Source organism: Photinus pyralis, unplaced genomic scaffold, assembly GCF_008802855.1.
Source record: "Photinus pyralis isolate 1611_PpyrPB1 unplaced genomic scaffold, Ppyr1.3 Ppyr1.4_LG3b, whole genome shotgun sequence".
Lineage (NCBI taxonomy): Eukaryota > Metazoa > Arthropoda > Insecta > Coleoptera > Lampyridae > Photinus > Photinus pyralis.
In genome coordinates this window covers 3626863-3654411 of record NW_022170510.1, presented here as the reverse complement: position 1 = coordinate 3654411, position 27549 = coordinate 3626863, and the positions used below count along the sequence as shown (strand labels likewise).

The 27549-nt window shown below is 37.4% G+C and overlaps 1 protein-coding gene across 1 annotated transcript; it reads left to right on the top strand.

Annotated features, from left to right (window-relative positions):
* Positions 1-6233: 6233 nt before the first annotated feature.
* Positions 6234-7483, top strand: LOC116167012. The gene is made up of 2 exons (XM_031482244.1): positions 6234-6668; positions 6750-7483. The coding sequence occupies exons 1-2, from the start codon at positions 6234-6236 to the stop codon at positions 7359-7361; spliced, it is 1047 nt and encodes a 348-aa protein (XP_031338104.1). The 3' UTR covers positions 7362-7483.
* Positions 7484-27549: the final 20066 nt, after the last annotated feature.

The window sequence follows — 27549 nt, the reverse complement described above, 5'->3', positions numbered from 1 at the left end:
TAAAAGCAAGAATCTCTCTACCAGTGTTTCAAAAAAGGACGAATTCAATTTCGAAGTAACTAAATTAAATTTGCTCCTAATTACTCGTGCTTCAATTTAATTTAAAGGAATTGCTCTAAAATGAAAATCAGATGACGTTCTTTTATTAATGTAAATAATGAACGTTTCGTTACAATTTTAGATTAATCACTTTTAAAGGGATGTTTGATTAAGCTACATGATTAAATGTTAATTCGCGAAGGCGGTGTATTGGGACTTCGCATGAAACTTTCCCTTCGTTTTCGTAGGGAATTGCATTTTACGCTGGCCTAACTTTGTGAAAGTCACATTAGTCAAATATTGGATTGGGAGACGGATCTACTCGAAAGAGACAAATACAGGTGATGTTTATAAAGAAATCATTTAATAAAAGCCATCCACCGGGGTTTCACAAGACCTCAGTTTATAATAGGTTTTCTTATTCTATCTCTCCATTGGCTCGGCCATTGATTACAGTTTTCGTCCACATAACGAAAATTCTAGGTTCAAATCCCATTCGTTGACCGATGTTAATTAATTTGAGAGAGATTACCTCTTAGCGAAACAGTACTCTTGAATGGCACATTTCACGTTATTCATATAATACCTAAAATTTAATACCTCTTTTTAAGTTGTTAACAGGATCTAAACAGTGCGGAATTGACATCATCTGATGCAATTAGACAGGACTCTTTTTCCCATTGAAACAATTGACATATGGGAATGTATGAACGCAATGGAAGCTATGTAATCGGGAGAATGTCGACAGAGTATGTGTGATGGCGTTTATTATGATGATCCGTTTGTAATGTAGGCGGAAGAGTGAGGGAGATCAATATTTGATAATTCTAGTTCATGTTTTTGACGAAAGGTCTAATTCGTGGAATAAAAATATCTCTAAAATTGACCATTAAATAACAGTTCGAACACAAACGCCACATTTATGTTACAGTAAACCGTCTAACACCAACTTGTTATTTTTTTAAATAACTAAATAAAAACGAAATAGATACAAATAAATAAACTGCACTTTGATTTTCAGTAGATACAGATTAAAAGCAATAACCCCCTGAATTGCGGGTGTGTAAGGTATCAAGTGTACGAAGGCCAGTACTCTGGTTGTACTGAGTGGTAGTTTTAGGATTAAAAAGTAAATAGGAAAATATACACGTGTACCAATTCAAAGCGAACATGAACGGCAGTATGTCTGGCGATAGCAACGTGTACGTTTTCGATAAAAGTGTGCGAAGAGAAGTGCGAAGAGAAATCGGATTGTAAGGGGGTTTTAGGCAGATGAGGTCTTCACATAATTGCAATATTTTTAAGTTAATCTTCCAAAGCGCTCAAGGGCTACGTTAGGTACGCGGAATTTGACTTTCCAGTGAAATTACGAGTGCAAGCTTTTAACAATTTTAGAGCGATCGCATAGAAATATCCTCGCATAGGTGTTAAGATTAGTGTGCGATTTTAAGAACTAGAATGGGCATTTTATTGAGTAAAATGTATCCTAATGGAAGTAAAGAAGTATCTTAATTTTGGTAAAAGACATATACCTAGTGTCCTGATTTTTTAAAATTGGCGTTCGCGACGATTACGATGAAATTTTGCAGGTGGACATGGCTCTAGCCATATAATACGCAATGCCAAAAGTTAAGTCTAATCGATGATTCAACATTCAGCAAACGTCATAATAAATCTTGTTCATTATACTATGTAAAAGTGTGTTTGTTTCTCTTGGAATTTTTTCGTTTCTTAAATTGTTAAGCAAAATTCCAGTTCATATTTGAATTGCCCTCGTGCATGTTTATTTTCGCACCACCTTAAAACAAATCGCCGCGATTCGTAGAATAAATTCACAAAAGAATTTGCCCATTTCGTCCAATTGCTCCTTTCTCGCCAATTTCTAATTTTTCCTAAAATTAGATTTAAAGTAGACACGAAAATTTGCACGTCATAAAGCACATTACACGCTAAAAACATTTGTTTCAGGTAAATTATCAAGATCAATTTACATATTTGAAACACTTTCTAGCGTGCCGTCGTCGCATAAAATATGAATAATATTATGCAAGTCTAAGAATTGTTTTGCAAATGGTTTTATTGAACCTAAATTAAGAGTTGAGCGACATTTAGAAGAAAATTTTCTGGAATTGATTGTGCTAATACTTCCATTCAGACCTAAAGATACCTATACAGCATGAATTATTATTAACAACAGTCGACGACAAACGGTTAGTAATTCCTCGGTTCAGGTGTCAGAAATAGAAGTAGCAAAAACGGACGGTTGGTCTCATGAAAGTGGCCACAGTACGTTTTTTTTTAAAAATGCAAAATGCGATTAAAAAAATAGTAGGTACATGTTACAATTAGGGGGCATTTGTTCGTTTGACCGCCGAGATCTGTGTGACTTCTAAGTCGAATTTTTAAATTTGTATACATTATACCAGTGATATTTGGTAAGAAGTAGACATAGGGACTTACATGTATTGTTTATCCCTATGTCTACTTTTAAATGACAAAATCTCTGCTGAAAGACGCCTAATTTTATGCAACCAGAATGAATAACTTCTTAAAACAAATAAAGATACTGTCATATTAATTAATTTGAATATTGTTGCTTTGGCTTCCGTATTTTTTCTTTTCGTTTGTGTGCGAGGTATTGAACTGTCAACTTGTCAATTGGTATAGTGTCGGGAAGAATTTAAGGAGCGTAAGAGCCAGAGTAACAATCTTCAAATTAATTAGTATGACAGCCAGATCTTTATTTGTTTTGAGAAGTTGTTGTGGGTGTGTAAAACTGGGCGCCCTTCAGAAAAGATCTTATCTTTTAAAAGTAGATTTAGAGAAAAGCAATATACGTAAATCCCTATCTACTCCTTAATAAATATCACTGTGTATAATTTAACTGGTCTGTCTTACTACGGTCACAATGTGCAAGTACAAATGTCAGTGAACATTTTTTTAAACTGGTAAGATCCCTCCGTTTACTTTGAATACAAAAGCTTTAACTGTTTTTAACACCCGCACTTTATTAAGGTAGGTATTGCAATTGGGTAAAAAATGACGGAAATACACGTTCTGAAGGACCAGGAATCCGAATCAAACAAAATATCGATGATGTCGATCGGGTTGTCTGTCTGTACTCTCATTTCCGGCTAAACGGTTGAACAGATTGGAACCAAATTTGGTCTTAGCCATAAAAAGGCAGAATCGCGCATGCGCAGGTATGCGAGGTGCTTGCCACAGCAAATAGGATATACATCAATCATTAAAGGCTTCATAAGCAATAAGCATCTCCAGATATAGCGGCAATTGTAGTTGAAGCAACGTATAATCTTTTGTCGATAATATCAATAGTGTGTGAAAAACGCCTTATCAAAAATTTTTGCTGTAACGGAAAGAAAGTTAAAAATTACTGCAAATAAGTACCGCTAGCTAAATAAATGTTCCACTTTGTTAACCCAATATTCAAAGTTGAAATGTATGCTGTATGGGTGTGGGTAAAACCCGGACCCAGATCCGGACTTGGTGGGTAAAAGCAGGACCAGCCCCCGAACTCGGATCGGGAGTTGGTGGGTTCCTTTTTATATTTTCGTGCATCGAAACATCGGAAGCCGTAATGACGATCCTGGCGAAGTTCCAAGCATTACTTTTTTTCGGTTGGATTTAACCCTTTAATATTAATTCTGTACATCAAATGCGTTCAGCCTATAAAAATGCTCTATTAAATGACACAAAAAGTAAAAATGACTTCCATAAGAAAAAAAAACAAAGTTGATGATGGTTAACCGGAGACGAAAGTCAAACTTAAAATGTAAAACTAGCATGTTGTAGAAGAAGAAAAAGGTGGGCATAATACCATGTCATTTATTTTGAAACATCTTTTTAAATAACTCCGATCCAAATAAAACGATTTCGAAAAATTTACTTTTTTTCCGGATATCTCCGAAAGTAGTCGCAATTTTTTCAGTTTCAGAACTTCTTTTTGTGTGAAAAATAAGAGCTGATGAAATAAAGTTGCGTGCATATTTACGTCATTATCTATGTCGCTTTGCAGTGCAAGCAATCTGCTTATACGAAGCCGAAGTTTAAACATGTAAAGGATAATAAGTGCCAAATTTGTCAATAATAATAGTATTGAAGTTTATAGTGAACACCCTGACGGGGCGTGCGTTTCTTGTTATGAATTATGTAAGGAAAGTTTCGCAGGTACCGATTATTGGATGCGAGTTGCTCGCAACTTTCGAAAATATAGATTGATTTAGGATCGCAGAACTCAATTACACTCCAAACTCATATTATAGTCGTCCAAAACATAAAGTACTCTCATTTCTCAACGAGGAAAGTTACGTGAACGAAGTAGGCTTGAAGGGATACGCAAGAAACTTGCTCCATATTATGGGACAGTTTTGAGTAATTGATATTTTCAAAATACCGTTATCTAGGGACCGGAAAACATCTAATATTGAGATGATTCAACAAAATTTACAGCGTTTCGTAGTACAAAGTGGGTTGCAATCAGTTGTTTAAACAGAAAAAGCACAAATATACGATATTAAGTAGTGGAGTCATACATTTGATACGTTTATTTAACTTACTTAGGTATATCACATTCGTGCCTTGTGACTTTTATATCCAAAATTTATACCGTGTTTCCAGTGGAAGATTGAGTTGCTATATGTTAAATTACTTATTTTCCCAGACTTTCGTGAAATACCAATGTCCGCCGTTCGGTGATAACAGCAAAGTCACAGGAGAGCCCAAACCGTATTAATCCGTTTCTAATTCTGAGGGACTAGTAGTCTAACCAACACCGTTCCCCACGTTTCCCCTACAGCGTCGAGAATTCGAGTCATTGTTAACATCGTAATCGCAGGTGCCACCGTGAGTGCATATATTGACACAAGTGCGCGTCAGTGCTTTGCCGAGTACACTCTATAGCTATACCAAGTGTTAAGTGCCGCAAAGCGTCCTTTCGGTTCCCGCGAAGTGAACTTGGTCATGGCCGATGGTAAAGGGCTGTCCACTATTAAGACTTACGATTGTTCTGGAGAAGTTTGAGCCCGTCCACACCAGCTCCAGAACCTCCATCGTCACCCAGTTGGCCTCCAGACACCGATTCTGAGCTGTACAGCATTTTTGCAGACGCGCTACCTACACACTGAAATGGCCACTCACACTAAAATCACCTTCTGGCAGATTAGCACGATGGGCACTAGCTCTGCAAGCGTACGATCTTACGTACCAGTATATACCTCGGAAGGTTTTGTGTCTTTTTGGGATTTAACGACTCTAATATACACAACCCCATTTTGAGTTTCATCACACCATGGATATCTCCGATTCAGTATATACCTGGCAAACAGAGGGTGGTTGCAGATCCCCCATGCACTCAAGAGACGCAATATACATATACTTGCGCCATCTGCACTGTTTCAATGGATCTTCCTGTACGATCCGCAAGCGAAATAAGAGCAGGCTAACTAGCAGACAGACAGAAATAGAAAGATTATAGATCATTTTGAAAATCTACATATGGATCAATTATCTGAACCATGATTAGGACGCACCTCAGTTCAGAAGGGGGAGATTGTAACACCCCCCTCCCCCCGCTCGTTATAACCTAACACTGGTGATATATGTAATCGTGTTCTCCCTTTTCCCCTTTTGGATAGTGTGTAAATAAAATATGTATTCTTAACAACCCAAAACCACCACCGACAATATCTATTAATTTGGTATATTTTAATTCCAGTTTTTTGCACTTCGGTACTTAACAGGTACAGGAATTTACACGCTTTTTAAGTGCAAATTTGAAAGAAAGAATAGTATATTGTAATACAAGTGCGGAAAGGGCTTTATTGAAAAACGCGTATGAAAGTTGGAGCACGAGCGTTAGCGAGTGCTCCAATCATACAAGTTTTTCAATAATCCTTTCCGCAAGTGTATTACATACTATTTTTTCTACGAAAGTTCTCGAATTTAAAGATTTAGAGAAAAATTTTATATCAAAATGTTAAAACAACAATTTCTGTATAAATCAAGTCGTAGTACGATTCTCGTGTTTATCTGTAAAAATATAAAATCAAGTCTTCGTGACGCCGCTACGTTGTCTTAGTTACCAACGAGTTGTTTATAAAAAGCCGGTTAGTAATTTTGCATGTAGTTTTGTACGAAGCAATTTCTTCAGTAAAACAAGAATTTAAAAGCTGAAAATGAGTGTTCATGAAGAAAGTGAGAGCGGCGATGAAGTTATGTGCACTCCGCCTGAGGTTGCTGCAATGGCGGAATCAATTATGCCTGAGCTTTTGCCTGAAAAATCGAGAAATCGGTACGAAAAAGAACGAGAGAGGTTTTTTAATTGGTGTAAAATGAAACAAGTCAAGCGGTATACAGAAACCGTGTTGCTTGCCTATTTTGTCGAAAAATCTGGAAAATTGAAATCATCGACACTGTGGTCAATGTATTCCATGTTGAAAAGTATGTTGATTTTGCAAGACAACGTCGACATTTCCAAGTATGCCAAGTTACAATCGTTTTTGAAACGTAAATCTGTTGGTCACAAGCCGAAAAAATCGCTGACTTTTACGAGGCAACAAATCAGTACGTTTTTAGAGGAAGCACCCGATGAAACATTTTTAATGATGAAAGTAAGCACCTATACTTACCTACTATTTTTTCATGTCTATACATTTGTTATATGTCACACAAATAATGAAATTTATTTGTAGGTTGCTCTAATATTAGGAGTTGCTGGGGCTTGTCGTCGAGAGGAGTTGACGAAAATGACGGTGAACGATATCCAAGGCGAAGATACGTTTTTACTCGTAACGATTCCAGACTCCAAAACGCATGTTCCAAGAACTTTTTCTGTTACGGAGGGAAAAGAGAATTGGATACACTTGTACCAGAAATATAAAGCGCTTCGTCCTCAAAATGCTCAAACTTCGCGACTTTTTTTAAATTATAAAATGGGAAAATGTACCGTACAACCTGTGGGTATTAATACATTTGGAGCAATTCCTAAGAAAATTGCGAGTTACCTGAAATTGCCAAATGCTTCTAGTTTTACGGGTCATTGTTTTCGGCGTACCTCCGCAACGCTACTTGCTAATGCTGGAGCAGACCTTTTGAGTCTTAAACGTCATGGGGGCTGGCGGTCGTCGACGGTAGCGGAAGGATACGTAGATGGTTCTCTTCAAGGCAAATTAGAAGTATGTAACAAAATAATTGGTAATGCTTGTCAATCAAATGATCCTTGCACACCTTCGACATGTCAACCAGATGATCCTTGCAAGTTGCACATCTTCGACAGCGTCCACATCTACATTAATAACTTCTAAATGCTCTGTGTCAAATTCGTTACTTCCAGGTGTTAATATAAGTAACTGTTCATCATTTACCATTAATTTAAATATTACTAGCCAGAAGTAGCTGTAATTGTAAATTGTGGCATTAAAATAAAAAAAAGGTATCTTTGTTTTTACTTAAGAGTGTGGAAAATAAGTGTGGAAAAATTTTTCCACACTAGAGCGACAAAACCCTACTTTCAAAGGCTACTTTTTTCTCAGAAAACAAGACTTTCATCACTTTCGTAGAAAAGAATTTTTTCAAATGATAGTTTCAAGAAACCTTGTAATGTTAAAGTAAATCTGTTGAGGACCCATAACAAGAGTGACAATAAATAAATAAAGTTAAACCAAATATTGGGCCACTATTTTTACTAGACGTGGAACGGTTGCACTCGACAAAGCTGTATCGGCTCCGGTTGGGACACACTGCTCTAACGCACAGTTATTTGCTGAAGGGTGAAGTACCACCCTTGTGTAATAGATGTGGTGCCAACTTAACACCTGAGCACATACTCTGTACCTGTGCAGCGTACCAAAACGAGCGCGATCTCTTCAAAATTAATGTGATATGGGAAACCAATTTTTCTAGTCAGGATTGCTGTCAAAGAATATTAAGATTCATACGAGGTATCGGAATTTTGAATGAACTGTGATAATCTGTGATATTAGTATGTACGTAAATGTTGCCTAGTTCTTGTTTCGTCTTGTACGTCTGTATCTTTGTCTATAGGGCGATAGGCAAATGGCCTCAGCAGCCGAAGCCTTAGGTGGGGTTTTAGTGGGTAATCCCAGCAAACGGGAGAGCCCCACACTACTCTGGAATTTCCTTGCAGAGTGTGCATAAGGTGCATTTCCCCACCTATACAAAAAAAAAATAATAAAAAAAATAAATAAATAAATAAATAAATGTCAATTTGTTTTGAGATTCTCGTAGAAAAGTGCTCAAAAGACCGCGATGAATATGCTATAAGGAAATTTTTACCTCCCAAAAATTTATCAAAAACAATATAATGACCATAAAACAGGGAACAGAATGTCGAGTTGAAGGTAAGCTTTGATTATTAAATTGTGTTTGGCGTTTCGTCAACAACATTTGAAAGCATAAAGTGTTTTGCTTTTCAGGTTTCGCACAAGTTTTACATACATGAGGTGCTATAAATCCTATATAAAACCATTCTTGCAATTTTATTTTTTATTCTGTGTTCGACAGTTTTGATCATCACCTAATTTTCAAACTAACACAAACATATTCCGCTGTTGAAGAAGTCAATTATTGACTCTTATTCCAAGCGCGAATATTGTGGCAGGTGACGATGACGTTGTACGAGTATATACAAGTTCTTTCATATCGCTGGCGTTAGTGTAATTTATTCTGTATTCTATATTTTGGGAAAAATATGGACTTCAGATAAATATCCGAGCTGCGATATTAGGTACCTACCTATATGGGGCCCATTTCTAAAAAGACGTCAGCATCAAATCAATTCAAAGCTGGTTCTTTAAAACTGCACAATTTGATATAGAAAATTATAAAATGAAGTTGATCGAGATTCTAGTTCGAAATTCATAATTTCTTATTTAAGTACCTGATGCCTCGTAGAAGTTTGCCAGTCGTGAAAACAATTAGGTTTCACTCTTAACAAAAGGACCGCAGAAGCCAAACGTTATCTATACGTTTATTTGTAAAGTTACCCTTAGGATGGTAGGTAATGCGGATATTGCGATAACATATTTTGTTTTTAATGCAACCTTTTTCAAGAATAGCGAAACGTAATTGCAACGTATTCTCCCTGTGCCAATAAAACTGTGGCTTCACTTAGAAGCCGCGTTCAAACACTCTAATGGCTATAGTCTAAATCGTTGTAGAATAAAGGTACTTCTGATAACGTATGTTGCGTGAATGAACCGCTAGTTCAGAAATAAGTGGTTTGCGGAAAATAGTAATGATGTGAAAATAAAACACAAGCGATTAAATTTAATTGTAGTGCTCGCTGCGAAGCAAACTTCCACGGTGCGAAATGGAGCTTTTACTTACGGCCGAACCGTTGCTCTATTAGATCTTTCGGCACGATTAATTTTGGTGACCTGTGGAATTTTGATATGAATATGGCTACTGCTATCTTTTGCTGCTAATATTCTGCACAAACTCGCCTTTTAATCACATTTAATCGATATACTAAATTGCTAAACCCTTAAATTCAGATTGCCTAAAATTCGAGAGCAAGATTAATTTTATCTTTCTTACAATTCAGGCAAGTTTCTCTTTGCATAATACAAGTACACTGTTTCAGTTTCTACACGTATTTTGGCATTAGCACTAAACCTCTTATATCGTTTGAAATGTTAAAGAGGCATGTCGCTTCTCTACAAAATTATAATTTGCTCATCTGCACGATTCCGAGATTATACTAATAAGAGCACATTTGCAATAAAGGTATCATGACCGAGATCATGACTCGATTGACAGTGTGCTTGCGTTTCTGACAGACTGCTTCGCTCTACTGTAAGGAAGTTGTCATAAAAATTGTTGCCTTTACATACATAATTTGTTATAAAGGCCAGTAAATTTCGGAGCTAATTTTGCATTAAACTGTTTAGTAGCATCTGAGAAACGTTTCTCTTCCAAACTAGGTCGTTGATTCTATAACGTATCAGTGGTGGTCTTAAATTAGAGCGATTCTGAGTTTTTTGACGATGATGTTCATCGAATGTAGGGGTGGCGTCAATTATTCGTCCAGATAGGCAAAGCAATACGGTTCTAAGTCTGCCCCTAAGACACGGTCAATTAATCTTTGAAAAGTAGCAAGCGAGTTGTGAATACGGGTGAATCGGTAGAGCCCCTCCCTGCAACTGTAAAAACTGTAATTGACTTAGATTCAAATGACAAAGGAATCTGCAAATAAACCGAACGAAGATCCAAACTAGTTAAAAATTTGGCAGCCCGTAAACGCTCTCATATGGAACTAATGTAACGCAACGGGTATGCGTCTTTCTCTAGCAGTGCATTAACCTTGCGGTTCCAGTCTAGTCTAGTAAACCATTCAAAGAGTAACCATAAATAGTGACATTAAAATAAGGCCTTTCACCATCCCTAACACTTGCAAAAATAAATTCCAGCCATTTTGATTTTTTACTCATTCCTTTGGCATACATACGTACATAGGAGGCGTCAACGAGGACGGAGTTTCCGAGATTAATTGTTGGTTTATACGTTATACAATCAGTGCCATTAATTTACTATCGTTAGATTATTAAGAAATAGTCAATAGGAACAAATGTACGGTGTCGTTAGTTAGCGAAGCACAATAAAGCTTTGGCTATTACTTAATGATCTAATATTGTAATGATCGTATAAACCATTAAGAAATTAATGAGTCATCTCCTCGGAGACTCAACCCTTAGTTTTCCTGATTCGGGTTACATTTTGGGCACATCCGCTTAATTACTGCAACCCGACCACAACCGAAGCAATGTATCTTTGTGGCATTGGACAATTGGGCGAGAGATATCCTGGTTCATAACAGTTCCAGCATTCAAAAGTTGAGTTGGAGGAACGAGAAGTATTATCGATCATAGACACTTGAGTGTTACCTCTTTTGTAACGTTTATTAGTTGTGAATTGACTTCATTTTAGGTTACACTTTGGGAGACGTGCGCGTCCAATTTATTTTCATGTCCCCGTATGCATTTAGGCTGTCATAGCCACTTCGATTCAATCTGTCGTCAAATATGTGATAAAGAATCTCTTGCAAACTCGTGGTAAATAACGGATATACATTTACGCGAGTGTTTGGCTGTCTGGGATACGAGTTTGTTTGAGCTTTGACTCACTTCCCGAGGTCGAGTTTACCGGAGCAAGCTTCCCAGGACATCTCTACTAAATTTCTGTTACGTTTATCCAGTCTTTTCAATTTGGAGTTGTAAGTTCTAACTTGGCCTAGCGCTTTCCTTCCTATAAACACACAAAATAGATAGTGGTGCATCTAAAACCATCCACTAACTTGAGAACAAAATTTTATATTGCCATTTTTCGTGTACACGTAAATTTTGTAAGATGCGCAGACAAAGAGTAAAATAATCGTAGATAATATTGCGGTGCGTTTGCTAAACACCGGGTATTTAGTTATGAACTCTCATATCACCCTAGAATTTTGACCTGTCGAAGATGGTGGTAGTTGGTTGAATGTTAAGGGAGCCCATTCTATTTGGCTGTCTGTAGTTTGTCCATATCATCTAAAGGAGCTATACCAAGAATGCTGACCTTACCCTCTAGGGCAAATATACATTCCACAGGAATCTCGAGATATACTCAATTTATAAGACGCTGTTAAATAATCTGTACTGAAAGTACTGTAGATTCAATTTTATAAATGTTAATTACTGTATTAAATCCCAAAATTTCGTTATAGATGTACTGTGCCCAGATTCCAATAATACGTAGCTAACTCGTATAAATATTTTAGGATAAAGCGTCCTCTGTAGACGCCCAATGTAAGGGGTAAACCAGTCACCAGTCACAATTAAAAATTTTATTAGCTTCTGGAAGCTTCCCTTTCCCCACCACCTTGAATCGGTATCGATCACTCGCAGGTGTCTCTGTAATTAGCGTACAGATGCCGGTTTTTACAAATTCTACTATTGCTAACCATTCTTTTCGCAATGTCACAACGAAACCGACCGATAGCAATTACGAATTGATTGCCAATTCCCTCCACTGTTAACGCTTCCAGTATCTCGTTAAATATTGAAAAGAGTCAATTGGAATTATACAGCTTTATTCTTCTTTCTGGAGAAAATAAGTCGTATTAAAATCGGAAAATCTAAAAAATAGGAATACTTTGTTTCAAGTATTGCTTCAGGATTTACGTTTTAGTGCGAGGTGTATGCGATGAAAATTCGTCAGTAAGGACATTACGGGTCCGTGAAGTTGGAGTGTCGACTTGAAAGGAATTAAGTCCCATGTATCTCATAATTTTGTGCTCATTTTGTGCTAATTTGTGCTGCTAATTTAAAATTTTGTGCTCATCAGCTTAATGAGTAATTCAACTTTCTCTGATGACACTCCAACTTCAGGCTGGAGTGTCAACATTGATATTTTCAAAATTTTCTTTTACTATAATTTTGCGCTCATTTTGTGCTAATTTGTGCTTCTAATTTAAAATTTTGTGCTCATCAGGTTAATGAGTAATTCAACTTTCTCTGATGACACTTCAACTTCACGCTGGAGTGTCAACATTGATATTTTCAAAATTTTCTTTTACTATAATTTTGCGCTCATTTTGTGCTAATTTGTGCTTCTAATTTAAAATTTTGTGCTCATCAGGTTAATGAGTAATTCAACTTTCTCTGATGACACTCCAACTTCACGCTTGAGTGTCAACATCGATATTTTCAAAATTTTTTTTTACTATAATTTTGTGCTCATTTTGTGCTAATTTGTACTGCTAATTAGCAGTCCATGTACTGTATTGTCTAAGTTGGAAACCCATAATATACACCGAAAGAATTGTACTTAAAGATATTCATAGAAAAAGAATATGATGGTGTAAAGATAGAAAGCTAATATTCTCCAAAAGGTTTCGCAAATACTTGCAGTTAGTAATGAACAATTAGGTACATCTCCAGGTGTAAATTTTCGAAGTAGGTTATGTAATGTCGTCTCACGTGACGTTGCCACTGTCAATTTCGCTAAGATGGCGGGTCCAGGTAAAATTGCGATGTCATCCACGTTCTGCGTAAGAAATATCCAGGTAGAGAATAACGTAAAAGTAATCCAGAAGAGAAAATGATAAGAAGTTAAGAGAGAAGTTTGAGCGAACCTTGAGGGAAGATAAAACCCTAAAAAACGTAGTAAGAAAAATGCTGAAGTACATACCTCACGCTAATTACTTGCAAAGCGTATTCAATGGAGCACAGCCACAGCACATCAGAAATAGAGAAAAAACACTCAATAGAAATATGTTCACAGCCAAAACAGATTGACACAAAGTCAAGTAAAAAGTAATGGCGTATCGAGAAAAATTTGCACGCAATTAACCCAGATCCAGATCGTCTCTGAAAGGAAGAAGTATAGGACATGCGTATGTAGAAAAAAAAGAAGATCACGACCTCTAGTGGCGAACCAAAGAACTATGGTAATAACAAATATACTATAGAAATGACTGGCATCTAAACTAAACGGGTTTACAGAGGGAATACCTAGATGGGGTGAGAAATATAAAGAGAGGTGCAACTCGATTAATTTAGATGAGGCTTATTGCAAGATGCTTCAGTGCATCGGCGATTTGGTAAAGAATAATCGATTTCCGCAGTTGTAGCAGCGTTTATTTATTTATTTACTATTCCTCTCTTGTTCTGGGCCCTCAACAGGCTTACGCCCAATTACAGAGTGACCCGCATAGTGCTTTTTAGAGGTGCCTCTGCAGAGAAGGTATTAAGTTGTTTTATAATACTCCGGTATTTACCTTACGAATTAGGAAAACTGCAGGAAAACGTAATTCAGAGTAGCCGGCAGAATGCTCGCAACTGGTCTAAGGCCACAGATGAAAAATTCACCTCAATCCAGGTTCGAACACCCGACCTCCGGAATTATAGTCCAACGCTCTTTCATTGGTTTTCAATCGGTTTGTGTTGTTGGGTGGCCTTTAAGCATCAGAGTCGCACGTCTAACACACTCACACCCCTCCCACTGTGGACTGTGGGCACGGGAAGCTTCGGGAATATGTATCGCAATTTTACATTATAGTTGCGCCTCTTTGCTATTTCTCACTCAACAATCAACGAGTAAAATTCGAAGTATATAAGGAATATAAATTTGGAATATCAATTGGTAAGAAAAGAACGCTACATACTCCTTTCCTTGTTTTATTCCTGGTTGCCGTATTTACCGCTCATCAACGAACAATCAGATATTTAAATTTGTGGTCTCTACGCTTCATGCTTCTTGCTAAACAAAACCAAAACTGGTGAATACTCAAAATGTTTCCTCCAAAATTTACCGCCCCTAGAATTTGCCGCTCTAGGCGCGCAACTAGTCCGCCTTGTGAGAAATACACCCCTGGATGTAGCTCAAGGGAGAGTAATAAAAAAAAGAGAGCGAAGCCGCAAAAGGCACCTTACTGTGGACATAAAAGTTAAAAGTAAAGAGGTTTGGGCCTAAGGCGAGTAAATTGCGAGCATTTTTCATGCATTATTCGGGACTTCCATAGTCCATTGTTATGTGACCTATGTTTTTCGTTATTAGAAGCATCTATAATTAAAAATAAGGAAGTTAGTATTGGGCGGTTTGCGCATGCGCATATCTAATATGGGACGTTTGCCTTTACTAGAATGTGGTTAAATTTTCCAAAAAATATCTATAAAAAAAGGATGCGGGCATTGTGCAGTCTGCGCATGCGCACACCTGATTTTTACCATATGCGATATGTTTGCCTTTACTATAAAGGTGGTGAAAATTTCAGCAAAAATATTAATAAATAAGAAAATTTTATTGATATTGCGCATGCGCACATTTATCGTCATGAGGTAACAGAGCTACCGAATTCAAGAAGAACGAACTAAATATATTGAAAACTGTGTAGGAGCAGTGGCGCCCTCGCATGGACGGACGGAGAAAGTGGTCATAATTGCTTCCAACATAAGTTTAAAAATGCGCTAAAATCTAGGTTCTACCATTAAAAAAATAGAAAACATTAAGAATAGTAAATCTATTAAAATAAAACAGATTGCAAGCTGTGCAAACAGATACCGCATTCACAGGCCTCATTCCGTTCTTCAGCCTGATAATTGTCATTACGACTAATTATACACGAAAATTGGGTAACCATTTTATCACAAAATTCCATTATAATTCGGATTAATATTATAAGTTCATAAACACAAATTCAGCCCTATTTCTTTTGTACGATTTGTTTGTTTCTAATTCTTTTAGTAACTGCGTTGTAACTCAAAGTTGATTTTTTTAAATTGAAGTTACAATTTACCATGGTTTAAAAAATTTTATTGCTTTACGAGCTTTCCTAAAATGTATAATACATCATACTTATTTATCATACTTATTTTCAAGAATAAGCTTTTTAAAATAAATTTTGCTTATTAATACATCTTCCCTGAAAGACAATAACAAAAGTTTTTTTGTGGAAAGAGTAGCTAATTAGCTAACACTAAATAAAAAGTTGATTATTAAAAGGTCTAGAAACAAACGACTGACGACATTGGTTATCTACATTAAAAACTGCTTGAATAATGCTAAAGCCATTTTGTTCTAGCTTCAACATTTTTCACTTTTCTCTCTAGTGAAAAAACAAAAGACGGCAGCTTATTTCCGGCAAAGGTAATGGAATAAGCATAAAAAATAAGGACACGAGTACTAAAACCGTTTTCGTTTATCTGCGCCAATAAGAAAATTACCCATTTAATCCCATCGAAATTGGACCACACTGTACATAGTAGTACCCACAGGCAGAAAAATTTTATTATTTAGAAGTTGCTTAAAATGATCTAAAATGTCGACATTTGATGAAATTTTTGCCAAAAAAACGGCGATGGCAATATCCAACTAACTGACACTACAGTGAGTATCTTCAGAAAAATTTGAATTACTCATTAACCTGATGAGCACAAAATTTTAAATTAGCAGCACAAATTAGCACAAAATGAGCACAAAATTATAGTAAAAGAAAATTTTGAAAATATCGATGTTGACACTCAAGCGTGAAGTTGGAGTGTCATCAGAAAAAGTTGAATTACTCATTAACCTGATGAGCACAAAATTTTAAATTGGCAGCACAAATTAGCACAAAATGAGTACAAAATTATGAGATACTTGGAACTTAATTCCTTTCAAGTCGACACTCCAACTTCACGGACCTGGACATTACTCGGATTTATACATAGATAGTTCAAAGGAAAACAATGGTTGAACGACTGTAAATCAAACACAGTCCTTGCTCTTAGATCACCTTCAAATAAAAATTTAAAATCAAATCCAAATTCCTAAACGGGCTCCGGTTAGAAGTATGTAGGCGAACATAAAAATACTAGTTTCGTTATGTTGGTATGCTAGAATGTTCGGTATGCAAAAATTAATACAGGGATTTATATAAAATCCCACATTGTACGAAAGTTTGTAAAAACAGTAAAATATTTCAACAATAAAGCACCTACCATTTTCTCATAGTGCCACAACAAAGCGTTCTAGAAAAGAATGTGCAGTACATGCTTCATACGGACATTCAAGTATTACTGTTATAATATTTAGAATGAAAAATCTGCATTTCAATTAGCTACCTACATACGAGATCTTGGAACGTGAGAGAGGATTTTTATTAAAAGTTGCCTAGTTTATCATGCTTTCCAATTTGTGCCCTATTCATCGCCCGTAGTGAAAAAGGGTTTGCGTTAGACACATGTATTTCAAATATACGTTTTGTACCATACTAAAATTCATGACAGGTAGTTGTATCGATTATAGTATACTGCCATACCTTCTTCAAGCGGGGGTTTGTTGTTTAACCTTTAACGTATAAACCTGGCGATACGTCATGTTTGACGACGGTGAATTTTAGCAAAGTTTTTAACGTATTTTAACGTATAAACATGCGAAAGGAAAAGATTTAAATTTACCCCACATGTCTGACAGGTACCTACTTACTAAGCGCTCCAAAATGGAAATCCACGTATATACTGAATGCCGTGTACGTTAGCCTACATTGATGTATCAGATAGAAAACAAGGGGATGAAGCTTAATATAGTTCCACTTCATATAAAGATCCCTTTTGCAGAAAAAAAGGTTTTTAGGAGTAAGTATAATTTTTGTAAACAAACATCACAAGGATAGATTTACAGACATATTTCATATCAGAAATAATCCTACATTTTCTTCGTTATGGTTCATGTCAGATAGTAAATACATTTTAATTTTGTCGTACCTTCTGATCGTAGTCATGCTATCAGTTATCTTTACCATATACAAGGTGTCCTAATAAAGGTCACATGCCATATGTATGAAACTAAAGAGGCCAAGATAAACCGCTGGAAAATATTTTTAAGTTTCTAGGGGTACCGTTAGAGGGCGTACGATTCATGGTTAAGTAGAAAAATGATTTTTTTCCTTAAATACATATACCACAGATTAACATATACTCGATAAACGTGCCTAAAAACACATGCATCGCAATCTTGTATGAATTTTGCATCATTTTGAGAGGGGTGGAGGAGAACTCTTTAAGGAGTTGAATGTAACTTCGGTTTAGGTTAACCGATTTTGATTTCTTAACCAGTGGCATAATTTCTCAGCTACCAAGGGACCTGTTTTAACTCTCCACCAATCCTACCAGAAGATGAAAAGGATGTAGACGATCCTCGTAGAGAGGAAGTGTACGTACACCTGAAAAGGACATTATCTTTGCTCACGAAATTTTACTTAATTTTTGTTGTAGGTAAAGCCGAACTATCGGAGCATAAATACCACAAATGTCAATGGTTCTTGAAGGAAATTCCCTACAAACATCCACTCGTACGGTAAAAGTGAACAGGTAATGATAGCTAGAGGAAAAGTTCGACCGTAAAGCGAGTTTTTTTTAATTACTCACCTTCAAAAGTAGTAGTAGCTGGAAAACGATGCGTTTTTTTTGGGAAAAATGAGTAGAACGAAGTTGTAGAAAAGGTTATGAGCTTTCGATTTTGATAAGAAATTTTTTCCATACGATCCACCCCACGGTGCTACACAGTGGCAAGGTGTACGAGCTACTACCCGACGTGAGACGATACTTTAAAAGCACTTCGCCATGTTTTGGGTTTAACAAAAATCACATCAAATTCTTCGTGAATTGTTTTTGAAAGATCTTTTATCGAGTTTACTCAAATACAAAGACAAAGTACTGGCGCAAAGGTGTAGTATGATCTTTGACTGGAATTAACTGCTGTGACGTCACGCCTTGTAGGCCTGCGTATACTCAGCTTGCGCTGCTCAGTACTCGGTTAAGGCCGATTCAGAGTTCCGTAACAATTAAACAAACACAAAAAGAAACGTTTTTTTCCCGTAAGTAAAACAATTTACTTGCTAGTAAGTAACTTAACCTAGCTTTTTCAGCAGGCTGTCTTACAAATTTTGCATTGTGTTCGTCTAAATGTCTTAAAAAGTTTTATTCTGTAATCTCCTTAAGGTATGTACTTTTAACCTGTAAGTTCTATAAATGTAATAGATATTGTAGCCAGAAGATGACCTTTGGTCGAAACTAGTCGCTGCTTCATTAATTTGTTTATTAAAATTAGTATGGAGAAGGTTTTGTGTTTAGCACAACTGCTAAAAAAATAGGATTAGAAATTGTTAGAGGATCGGATCAAGTGATTAAGATAACGAGCCACGGGTAATACGTTTAATGAACCTACGTTATATAACTAGGATAGACTACGACTACTACTACGCACGCTACACGCACCCTTACTCAGTTCGATAAGTGTCACACGCAAGCGCGCACACAAAGATTACTCTAACACTTCCCCTCACATTCGAACTCACTACACTAACATAGCTCGAAACTTTAAACGAGATTTAACATCACCGTACACTCCCGATGGCGAGGTCCTGGCAATGGTTTCGTGAAAATGTCAGCCACCATGTCACGCGACGCGAGGTGTTCGACCTTGAACGTTCCATTCTGCATCGCTTCTCTGATAAAATGGTAGCGAATGTCGATGTGTTTCGTCCGAGCGTGAAACATCGGGTTCTTCGACAGCTTGATGGCCCCCATGTTGTCCTCGTACACAACGATTTCTCCAAGGTGCTTCAGTCCTAACTCTGCCATGAACGATTTGAAGTAGGATGCAGCCTTGGCAGCTTCTGACATTCCCATGTACTCCGCCTCAGTCGAGGATAGAGCCACGGTCCTCTGCTTTCTTGATTCCCATGCCACCGGGGTTCGACCCATCATGAAAACATCCTGAGTAGGACTTCCGGTCGATGTGACAATTTCCCCAGTCAGCATCAACGTATCCAACCAATGGAGAAGTTTCCCTTCGGAACTGTAGTCCTAGGTCTCTCGTTCCCTTCAGGTATCTCAATACCCTTTTAGCGGCGATCCAATGATCTTGCCCATAGCAGTTGCTAAATTGTCCCAGATAACTGACGGCGTAAGATATGTCCGGTCTGGTACAAGTTGAAAGGTAGGTAAGCGCCCCTAATAGCTCTCGGAACGGAATCTTCTGATCGGGGTTTTCACAACGGTCCAGCTTGGTACCCAAATCCAATGGCGTACAAACCGTATTTGCCTCGATCATTCCAAATCGATTCAGAAGTTCGTTGATGTATCCAGTCTGATTAGCGCGAAAACCTTCCGCGTCTCTCGAAAATTCGATTCCTAAGCAGTACTTGATTGGCCCCAGATCTTTCGTCTCAAACTTCTCGGATAGATGCGAAGCCAGTCCTCTAATGATACGGCTATTCTTCGACGCAACGATTATATCGTCAACATAAACGACGATTAGCGTAAGCTCCTCTCCTGAGCCTATACTGTACAGGCACGGATCTGCCTTGGTTGGTTTGGCTCCAAAATTCTTCAATACCTCGTCAAGCTTAGCGTGCCAGCTTCTTCCCGCTTGACGCAATCCATATAACGACTTACGAAGTCTGCAGATCATGTCGCCCCGTTTCAGCAATTGCAGCATTTTTCTCGCTTTGACATGCAATTCGCCCCGCTCGTCCCGTATGATGATCTCCAAGATTTCTTCTAAATGTCTCGGAGGGTTCATCATGATTTCCTCCTGCAATTCACCGTTGAGGTAAGCACACGTAATGTCGAATTGCCTAACCTCCATGTTTAATTGCGTAGCTAAGGACATCAGTATCCTTACCGTTCCTATCCTTGCCACAGGAGCGAAAGTCTCTTTGAAATGAGTTCCCGGTCGTTGGCTAAATCCCTGCGCAACTAACCTCGCTTTCCTCCTAAGCAGCGTTCCATCCGAAGAATACTTATTCCGCAGAACTATTCTGCTTCCGATTACTTCCTTATTTGGTGGACGCTCTACGAGCTCCCAAGTATTGTTCTTGATGATTGATTTCATCTCGTCAGCCATTGCTTGGAACCATTCTTCTCTTTCTGGAGAATTAAGTGCCTCCTTCATCGGAATCTCGGAGATGTTGGCCTCCTCAGGTTCGTCTGGACACTCAGCAGCTTCGGGTACTTCCATTGGTGCAAGTACTTGCCTATACTCCTTCTTAGGTCTTCCCCTCGATCCAGTTCTAACAATTCTTGGTCTTCCCGGGAGATTCCTAACCCGTGATCTGATTCCAGCTGCGTCTTCTTCAACATTGCCTTCAAGATCGCTGGCTTTCCCGATTTCCACCTCTATGAATTGAGCAGGTAAATCGTCGTCGGATGATTCCCCCTCGATGAGATCGTTTGCGGTAACGTCGACGTTCTCGTCGCTGACAACCTCAGCTTCCTCGAAAAATTTGACGTCGCGCGTAATCTCGACCTTCCTCTCATCTGGGATCCAAACGCGGTACCCTTTACATTCTTCAGAGTAACCCAAAAATATTCCATCCTTCGTGCGTGACTCGAATTTCCCTCTTCTTGGATCGCGGTTTAAACACAATACCTTGCAACCGAATTGGCGAAAAAAACTGTTCCCTGGCCGATTATTTCTGTAGATGCGTTGCTAGCCAAGTTAAGTTCACCCTTTTTGCTACTTAATTCACAAAAAGAATCGACTTCGTTGCAAAGATGGGATGTTGCGCCACTATCTAAGCACCATCGTTGTCTACTTTCACAACTTGTAACCAAAGCGGCTTCCGAAGTATGTAAACATACGCCATCCCCATTTTTCGAGTTGGAGCGACGGTCATTCCCTTTACTGTAACAATTTACCGCTTTATGGCCCACTTGCTTGCATCGGTGGCATCTGAATTTAAATTGCGCTTCGCTTCCAGTGCTTCCACTATACGAAGGGCGATTTGGTGCATTATCGCTCTTTTTCTTGGGTTTCCATCTTGCGTTTTCGTCCTTCGTCAATAGCGCATTGTGCATTGACTGGCGAGTGTTACTTTTCCGCGCGTTACTTTCCTCGATTACCTTCACCTTTAGGGCTTCCGGAGTAGGTAGATCGTCTCGCGATTCGATGGCACACCTGAAATTCTCGTAACTTGCAGGGAGACTGTACAACAACATTATGGCCAATAGGTCCCGATTAATGTTCACTTCCATTTCTTCGAGTTTGTCTTTCGCGTCGAAGAATTTATTTATGTGATCATGTATGTCGTCGGATTCGCTCATACGTTGCAACATTAACTGCTTAAGTAGTGTCGCTTTTCGAGCAGGCCCCTTTGATTGGTAGATACCCTCAAGTTTGATCCACACATCGCGTGCCGTTTCGCAACCCTTAACTTGTTTTAATTCACCAGGACTAATAGCTAGGATAATTTCTGACCTTGCTTTGCTATCAGCCTTTTTCCAAGTTTCCACGGCTTGAGCGGATGCGGCGTCGTCTACTACTGGAGTCGGTTTCACCTTCTTCCCATTCACGTATTCCCACGCGTCGTTTTTTATCAATAGAGCTTCCATCTGCATCTTCCACGTGTCGTAGTTGTTTTTGTTTAATGTCCCCATTCGTGCCATATTTCCAGCACTCATTTTTGCACACACTAAACTGATAAACTTCGCGAATCACGATAACACAGAACTCACCACTATTTTCTTATCACACACGCACTGGGTCGCATAACCTGTTAGAGGATCGGATCAAGTGATTAAGATAACGAGCCACGGGTAATACGTTTAATGAACCTACGTTACATAACTAGGATAGACTACGACTACTACTACGCACGCTACACGCACCCTTACTCAGTTCGATTAGTGTCACACGCAAGCGCGCACACAAAGATTACTCTAACAGAAATCAACCAAAACAAAAGCAAATATATGGTGTGGGACAATAAAAAAATGTGACCAAAACAACCATTTAAGAATCACAATAGACCAAAACAGTGAGTACCGATTTTCAGAGCTAGGTGTGTTTGTGTATCTAGGGGCAGTAATATCAAAAACACCCGGGAGTGCAGATGAAATTAGTGCTAGAGTAGCTGCAGGGACCAAGAGTGCTTTTGCGCTAAAATCAATAATAACGGGAAACGTGTTCTCTAGAGCAGTGAAACTCCGAGTGTACAAAACTATTATAAGGCCGGTAGTGACTTACGCATCTGAAGTGTGGACGATAAGAAAACAGGAACAGTTGTTACTCAGCATATGGGAAAGGAAAATTCTGAGAAAAATGTATGGAGGTAAAAGAGTGGGAGACACATGGAAACGGAGAACAAACAAAGAAATAAAGGAGCTGTATGACGATGCTGATATAGTAGGTGCAGTAAAGGCACAACGAATAAGATGGATGGGGCATTTAATAAGGATGAACCAAGAAAGCGTTCCCAGTAAAATTTGGACAGCAGAAATGGGAGGTAGAAGACAAGTAGGAAGACCCAGAACCCTGTGGAAAAAGGAAGTCGAAGACGATCTAGCGCGACTACAGGTTCGGGAGTGGAGGGCAGCTGCTGAAAATAGGACAAAATGGGCATCAATTGTCGACCAAGCCAAGGGTCTACAAGGCCTATAGTGCTAATATATATAAGGTTGTGTGTTTTGTTGGTACTTGTCACAGTGAAAATGTCACGTTACTGCTCTCTTTATTTTATATGCATAGAATGTAACTTGCAGTTTGTCGACAATTTAATTTGGTTTTTTTTTTTTAATATGAATTTAATTATTTTGTTGTTGTTTAGTTATGTTAAGATTTTGAGTTTTTTGTTGTGTTTATTTCTTTTTCTTTTTTTTTTCTTATTACATTAAATCATTGCGCGTTAACTATTATGTATTGTCCTGTAATTGGAAGGTCTGTTCTGTTGGGCAATAAATCTCTATTATTATTATTATTATTATTATCTAATATACACTACCCCATTTTGAGTCTCATCACACCAGGGGTATCTCCGATTTAGAAATAGGGGACGAAAGTTTGCCACAGGGAATTCAATTTATGTCTGACCAACTAAAATTCCGAACATTACCAAAACAACGTTATAGATATTCCACTACCACTATTGTCTTTTTTTCACTACTAGCGTCTGATGACATGATTATTAACCTTTTTTCCACTTGTAAAGTAGGCTTTCTCGGCATTTGTTCAAAGTGGTTAATAATGTGGACATTATTAACTAGTAGTCAATAATGAGAACTGTCACGCTGTCACTTTTAGAAAACACAACCCGAAATTTCGCTCAATGAACGTTTAGACAAGTTCTCTAAAACGAATAATTGCCACCATTCGCAATTTCCAGAGAAATTACATACCTAAAATTATCACATTTTGAAAAAATTCGAACGAAATTACTCTTTGAAAAATCTCAATGACAGAACAAAATACGGCCTGTTTGACTTGTACTTCCACGTACTTGATTGACATGTTAAATTAAGAAACAAACAATTCTGTCCAACCGTTAACTCTCTTATCAATATAATATGTTAATTTAGAGGATTTCAAGTGCTAGTAGTGAAAAAAATAGTATATATACCACGGTAGAGAAGTCTATTATTGCCTTCGCACCTTACACCCCTCGGCGCAAGCGCCTCGAGATGTAATCTTGGAGCTCAGGCAATAATAGTGGACTTCTCTACCTTGATATATAATGTACTATTATGTCATACTTGATTATTATTCAGTTATAATAATCCTAAATCAAGATACATTAAATGACAAATAATGCACTCCACCATGACAACCCCAATTATGCATAGCAACGGGCGTTATTTCTATAACGCCCGAGGGCGTTATTTCTGTAAATCCTATAAATATGGAATAATGAATCTGTACGAACTTTGTATTTTCAACAACTAAATAAAACGAACTGTGTTGATGTCGCATTATCCTACTGTTATTCTTTGAAATAAAAAGAACAATTCTGGGACTGTCCAGAGAACACCGCACCAGTTTGGCCCATACCCATACAGTTTCTTTCCTCTTTGTACATCAGATACTGCGGATCAGGTGCTTCTGTAAGAAAGGCGAGTAAGGATTTTTGATTTTTTTGTACGATTTTTCTGAACTTGTTTTAAATACCCTTGTACCTGCAGAAATTTTTCGAAACTCTTAATCTTCTTCTTTACCATTAACTCTTTACGTAGCATTGAAAATTTCGTCCAAAGCGAATTGGGAGAAAATGACTCTTGAGTGTTAAACACCTTTCCGTTTAATGACTAGTGAAATTACTTAAACATACCGACTCTTGGAAGTAACCCAACATATAACGGTTTCGTTTATTGTTTCCACAGAATTACTCACCACCCATTTTGCAAAAGTAGCGTACTCTTTTTCTTAAGAGGATTTTGATTTTTGTGGCACTATGGCTTCATTCGCTTTTGCGGCTCGCGCAAGAACGTGTGCCGGTAAATGAGACGCTTCGTCTGCCATTTTTCAGACAGTTTTTAAAATGTTTGACTTTGACAAATATAATATCTATCTCCATAGTTACGACCTCGGTTACGACCATGGATAACTTAATTTTGATGATTCTCATTATCTTCTCTTTTAATCATCTGGCACCGCTAATTCTTGGAAAATCATCAAGTATGAGATAAAACGTTGAAGGCACCACGGGCGTTATGAACACAACGCCCACGGTCAACGTATAACCCTCGGGCCAGAAGCCCTCGGGTTCTACACTGTTGACCTGGGGCGTTATTTCGTTCATAACGCCCTTGATACCTTAATAACTATTAACTGATCCTCATATTGATGAGAAGAAAACGTTTTTAACATATGCACAAACAATCTTTAAATATTTAAAAGCCGAAGACAAAATGTTAGTTTACTCATGGATGAAATTCACATTGATCCATATTTGGACTATAAAGGTTGCAAATGTTGTAGGGGCTGCAATAAATAATAACGATTCGTTAGCGACATCTGCTAATACTTTTATGATTACTAGCATTTGCCTAAATTTTAAAGAAGTTATTCATATCGTTCCTGTTTCTAAAATTAATCACGAATTACTTTTTAGTTTTGTCAAAACAATTATAACTCGTTTAGAGGGCACTGGCTATAAAGTGTTTTGTGTACTTAGCGACAATAATTCAATAAATGGAAAAGCCATCTCTAATTTTTCACGAAATAAAAAACTTAGCATAGTGTATCCACATCCTGTAAATCCAGAAAGACCTCTGTTCTATTTGTTTGAATCTGTCCATCTCTTAAAGTGCAGTTATACAAAGTGGCTTAATTCAAAACCGAATCGGACATTCACTTATCCTGACTTTACCGGCGATGAGAAATGCGCGTGGTTTTCTATATTAAAAAAATTGCACGATTTGGAGTCCGGTAAATTACTAAAATTTGGTTAAATTTGAAAGCTCTGTACCAATCTAATTTGGAAAGACAGAAGGTATCAAAAGTGGCTAACAATGCATAAACCAGAATCCATACAGCTCGACGCCGCCTTTCAGTGCGGGGTTTTTACAATACGACAATATTTTCGACTTTACAATAATATAATGAAATAACTTATGGCATTCCTGGATTCAAAGATGCGATATTGAATTGTATGGTATGTGAAAAATGATCCAAAGGCATTACATAATCCCGACAATGCAGGTAGAAATGCGCATTTTCAGTTAAATATTTACAAAAGGAATATTAAGCTCCTTGAGATCTTTGGATAGACGTTACGAAAGATAGATTAGATCACTTTCGCAAAGCCTGATTTTTTTAAAACTTTATCTGCATAATATGCATTCCTTCTACCCTGGTAAGCACAACTTTGCTAGTATAATGTGTCCGAATGGTAACTTTAACGATCTCCGACGTTCGTAGTTTCGCGTTTCCAACAATTTTAGTTTTTTTCGTAATATTAAATGATATGTATTATCAGTTGGTAAAGAACAAACTTAAATTAAAATAAATCGGTAAAATGTTGGCGTAGACGTTTAGAAGCTTCCCAAACTTTATAATTAACGTACCTAATTAATTCGGTAAGGATAATAATGGTTCATAAATTCGAGGTATAAATGAAAATTGGCAAGATTGCTACGCTAATTTAACGAAAATGAAGCCACCTCCTTTATTGATCGGGTATAACTCTTCGGTTGAAATGAGAGTCATTTTACCAAAAGATGCGAACATTAAATAAGAAATATTACAAGAAAATTATTGAATCAGACATTAAAGAGAAATTTACGATGGAAATTCTAGAAGAGGTTCCCATTTGACGTTAAATGTAAAAGATCCACCATTGCACCGCAATCTAGCAAAACCGAGTCGGCTAAAATGTCAAATAGGGCGTTATTATCGTTATGAAACCAGTCAACTTGTCCTACAATTAAGAACATCAAGGAACAACTGAAATTTTGTATGGTAGGTAGAAGGTAATTGCGGAGCTCATTTCGAGTACAAATTGCTGAAATCTTGAACGACGACGATGTTTCCCGTAATTTAAAAATTGTTTTATCTACATAAAGAACGACATTCAAGGTGCACTTGGGACAATAAATAATGACAAAAATTTAAATTTGGAAAAAGAATGCCTTTCTTCCACTCCTGCATATAAATTGCATTGACACCGTTCTGTACATTGGAACACGAGAAGTCATTTCTCCTTCCCTAACAAAAGCTGAATTAAATTACTTCAGAATAGGCAATGAAAGGGTACAAAAACAATAATTACGAGATTACAGGTGATCCCGTTGCTGGACTTAATTAAATTATTTTTAATTAAGTTTGTCTGAACAATTTTACGGATCATTGCAGCCTTAACTTTTAATTAACTAAACGAATACAATTATTTTCATAATGATTTACTTATAAGTCCAAAGGGTACTTCTCTATCTTGGAAAATTTTTGCTGTTCTTTTTCCTTTGCAGTGCTGTTGTTTAATAATTTTCTCTAAAACGTCTACGTTTTTCCCTTTAACCTTTTCTTTCGAATACCACGAAAGAGGCTGTTAACAAGATGAGAGTAATTCATTTCTGTTTAAAAAGTTGTGTAGGCGTTGTGAAAAGAGTCTGGTCTTGTCGATTAAATTATTTTCTAATTAAAAAGATGAAAAGCAAAATGTTTACTGCATTGAAAGATATAGTAAAACGCCTATTTTGCGTTTCGTAGGGCTAGTTCTGTCACGAGTCGTGAGCAGTA